Source organism: Haplochromis burtoni, unplaced genomic scaffold (assembly GCF_018398535.1).
Source record: "Haplochromis burtoni strain Fernald_Lab_line unplaced genomic scaffold, NCSU_Asbu1 Contig_601, whole genome shotgun sequence".
NCBI classification, from domain to species: Eukaryota; Metazoa; Chordata; class Actinopteri; order Cichliformes; family Cichlidae; genus Haplochromis; species Haplochromis burtoni.
Window position 1 is genome coordinate 235,499 of NW_024582962.1, and position 4,615 is coordinate 240,113.

At 43.3% G+C, this 4,615-nt stretch overlaps 1 protein-coding gene across 1 annotated transcript in view; it reads left to right on the plus strand.

Annotated features, from left to right (window-relative positions):
• Positions 1-2,488: 2,488 nt before the first annotated feature.
• Positions 2,489-4,615, plus strand: part of igfbp7 (insulin-like growth factor binding protein 7) — a gene marked incomplete in the record, with an annotated part of 12,434 nt that continues 10,307 nt past the window's right edge. The window contains 2 exon segments of the mRNA XM_005948654.3: positions 2,489-2,983; positions 3,381-3,490. Coding sequence (XP_005948716.2) covers positions 2,566-2,983; positions 3,381-3,490 — 528 coding nt within the window.

Here is a 4,615-nt window from a genome sequence, read left to right on the forward strand (position 1 = left end):
CAGAGCAATCTTGGAAGAAAACCTCTTGGAGTCTGCAAAAGACTTGAGACTGGGGCGGAGGTTCACCTTCCAGCAGGACAACGACCCTAAACATAAAGCCAGGGCAACAATGGAATGGTTTAAAACAAAACATATCCATGTGTTAGAATGACCCAGTCAAAGTCCAGATCTAAATCCAATCAAGACTCTGTGGTAAGATCTGAAAACTGCTGTTCACAAACGCTGTCCGTCTAATCTGACTGAGCTGGAGCTGCTTTGCAAAGAAGAATGGGCAAAGATTTCAGTCTGTAGATGTGCAAAGCTGGTAGAGACATACCCTAAAAGACTGGCAGCTGTAATTGCAGCAAAAGGTGGTTCTACAAAGACTCAGGGGGCTGAATAATTACGCACACCGACTTTGCAGTTATTTATTTGTGAAAAATGTTTGGAATCATGTATGATCTTCGTTCCACTTCTCACGTGTACACCACTTTGTGTTGGTCTTTCACGTGGAATTCCAATAAAATTGATTCATGTTTGTGGCTGTAATGTGACAAAATGTGGGAAAGTTCAAGGGGGCCGAATACTTTTGCGCTTTGTTGGATGGTGGAGGCTGTCATCTGGTGGTTAAATACTGGAGGTGATCAATCAATTATCTAATTATCAGAGACTCCACCCAACAACTCAGCAGACACGCCCAGGTATCCACCCCCTAAGAAAGAAAAGGGGAAAAAAAACCCACAGCTATCCTCTGGTGGGAGGAGTCACACATAAAACAAACACTGACAACATTGGATCATAACACAGTTAAAAGTTGAAATGTAAATGGTTGTTTTTTTATTATACAATTGATTTGTTTACATTTTATGTGGAGTGAATAAATAAAAGCATATTTATATATAAACATATAAATAAAAACATGTTGTTGTTGTTTTACATTAGTAATTCATTTTGTGCATAATTTTATATTACTGTTGATAATAAATTAATTAAACCAACAACTTGAAGAGCTGGTTGGGAGCCGGAATTCCCATCACTAGAGAAAGTGAACTCCCGGCACACCGTTTTCAGACCCCCCGCGGTCTTTGGCTACTCAGGTTAAACATGATATATAAGTCACTCAGATAACTTAAAAATGTTATTGTTTGTTTTTTTCACTGTTTTATTTGTTCCTGAGTAAATCGGTTTGGCTGAAATTAAAATTCTAGTTTTCGCACAGCTGAATAAACGTCAAACAGAAAACTGATTAAACAGAAGTGTGAGATGATCGAGAGTTTGCTCCAGTGTCCTGTTATATTTTAGATAGCGAGGAGCAGACGGCTGAGTGTATTAAACCCCACCGAGACAGCGGTGACGCAAATCTGACGGCCAATTTCACAGCCACTCACTTCAGGCCTTTGGAGGACACGGCCCACGTAGACTACGAAGGACAGGTCCTCCAAAGGATGCAGCCTAGGAATTGGGACACAGCTATAGTCAGTCTCTGCTTGATTAAGGTGAAGGAGGAGAGGTAAGCTGTGTTACCGATTCCATGTGCGTTTGTTAAGTTTCACAAATAATGGAGGTCACTGTAAGTAAATTGCCCGTCTCTGGGAACCCAAAATGTCTGCTTACCTTACCCCCTTCCTTGATGCTCGAGTCAGACTGCTTCCCACAGTAATACTATAACACAGAGTACAGCACAGTTGTAATAATCAGAATACTTTAATGATCCCTGAGGAAAGTATGTGGTGTCAGTTGTACAAAGTCAATAAGAACAGTAACAGACCAAACTAAATAATAATACACTATAATGCAAAGTTTACAAAATAAGAACTAGCTCTAATATATAAAAATAACTCAATTATAAATATCTAGAATAATACGTGATATATACGATTCACATTTTACTTTAAAATGTAAAACTTTGTTATTTACTGCAGAGCGTGTGCAAAGAGTATAACTACTGCACTGTGTGCTGATGGAGCTGTACAGAGATGGCCTCCATTCCCACAACATTACTGGCCTTGTGACCAGTTTATTTACCCTCAACCTGCTGTCCCAGCATGCAACAGCACAGAGGATAGCACTGACCACAGCAGGCTGATAGAAAAATCCTGAACATTGTCTGACAGATGTTGAAGGACCTCAGAGACTCTGGCCGTTCCTGTAGAGTGCAGTGGCGTTTTTAACCCAGTCCAGCCTATTATCAGTGTGTCCTCTGAGGTATTTATGCTCCTCCACAATGTCCACATTGACCACCTGGATTGAAACGGGGGTCACGAGTTTCCTGGTCTTCCTAAAGTCCACAATCAGTTCTTTGGTCTTTGCCACGTTGAGCTGCAGATGATCCTGCTCGCATCACATGACAAAGGAGTCATCAGAAATTTTCTGAAGGTGGCAGGTCTCTGTGCATGTAATACTGTACGGAAATAGTGTAAAGTACAGTAGTACACAGTAATGCAGTATTACTTTACAGGGTCGTATTATCTTCCCGTGCTTCTAGGCTGAGGGTGGGATCAGCTGTGGGTGGAGGCGGAGTCCCACCCTTGGAGCAGCTGTGTTTCAGCCCCTCAGTTTCAGACTGACTCAGAGCTGCTCGCAAACATGAAGTCTTTCTGCCTCCTCTCTCTGATCCTCCCGGTCCTCTCAGTCCAGGACTCTGCCCCTTTGGGATGTGGATCTTGTGATCTGGCTCAGTGTGCTCCTCTCCCAGCGGAGGGCTGTGCTGCTGGCTCTCTGGTGGACTCCTGTGGCTGCTGCTCTGTCTGCGCTGCCGCAGAGGGTGAGCTGTGCGGAGGTCGCCGGTCGGCAGCTCGCCGCTGTGGCTCCGGTCTGGAGTGCGTGAGAAGCGGGAACAAGAAGAACAAGATGGGAGTCTGTGTCTGTAAGAGCAAATACGAGGTCTGCGGGACAAACGGAGTGACCTACACGAACACCTGTGCACTGAAAACTGCAGGCCTGCGAGCCCAGAGTGAGGGAAAAGAATCTGTCAACATGCAGAACAAAGGTCGCTGTGGTTCAGGTGAGGTCGCAGGTCATGGTATCAATCTATGTAGCCTACAGCCTGCAGAAGGGGGTCACTTATTCTGATATGTGGCTTGATACAGTTGGAGAAATAACCTGCAGCTGACGTACATATATACGTATGTATTTATACGTTGCTGTGATGTAAATGTAGAGCAGTTAAAAAAACCTAAACGTCTCTTTCCCCTTCTGTGGTCCAGCGGACTATGAGGCAGTCTGTCAGTTACAGACTGATGTCGCCTCTGATAATCCTCCTCCATCCCAAACATCACATTCCTTTCTACATGAAAAGACCCACTGAGTGTGCTCAGAGCAAACTGAATTCCTGTGAGGTCACTGAGGACTTCCTGTCTGGACCTGTTTCACCCACATTCATCTTTTCTTTCTGTCTGCAGCTCCACTCATTGTTACTCCTCCAGGTGAGGTGTACAACGTGAGTGGCTCTCAGGTGTACCTGAGTTGTGAGGTGGTGGGCGTGCCCACACCAGTGCTAACCTGGAAGAAGGTGAGTTTGTGTGCCATCATTCAGCAGCTTGTCACACATTTAAGATGTATTTTGTTTTTCTCCATAAAAAGAAACACTCAAAGGTTCAGGCGTGACTCCACAGAAGTGTTTGCCTTCCTCTTTGCTGCTGACTTCCTGTTTCCTGCCGCTGCCAATAGAAACAATCAAAGTTCTCCACCTGGAAACATAAAACAGGAAATTATCCTGATTTAAACATTTCCCTGAACAGCAGCTTACATCACTACTTAACAACAATAGTCACCTTGAGGTACTTTAACATGCAAGGAACAGAGGGACGCCAAGCAAAAATTAAATTATATCAACAGTCTTTGACTTGAAGAAATTGCTTAACACTTAAACCTATGTTCCGCATATTCCAGCATATAAAATAAAATCATATTTTGTGTTTACACTCTTTGAAATAGATGCAAGTAAAATGGCAGAAAATAAATAGAATCAAAGACTCAGCAGCTCCTAAATCTATTGTCAGCTGTTTATCAGGAGTGGGGCGGGTGGAGGTTTGCCCACAGCAGTCATGTCAGTGAGGGGATCCGGGGGTTTCTCTGTGAATGTCACATTCCCGTGGCAGCGTGCTTGCTCAGAAGTTTAGGGTTTTTTTCAACTGTAGAAAGAAGTTTTCTTCCCACGCAGAGTGAACAGCAGACACTAATGTTTTTGTCACTTTTTATGAAAAAATGTTTACGCTTTAAACACTGCATGGTCGTACTCTCTCCGTACGCACTCCATATTATCCATTGTTGATCGCCACACGTCTGTTACCACACGCTTACATCATTGTCATGAGACACTCTCACAAACAAAATCACAGGTTAGTACCACAGCAATGCAGCATGCTTAGGGGAAAGCAACAGTAATCTAATTACTTTTTTGCAATAGTAATCCCTTGCTTTACGCGTTACTTGCGAAAAGTAATCAGATTGCAGTAATGCATTACTGAAAATCTCTGGTGAGGATGTAACAGTATTAAAAGACAACCAACCTCTGTGGGAGTGGATGATATGCTTCTTCAATAACATGATCAAATCAAATCAAATCAAATCACTTTTATTGTCACATCACATGTGCAGGCACACTGGCACAGCACATGCGAGTGAAATTCTTGTG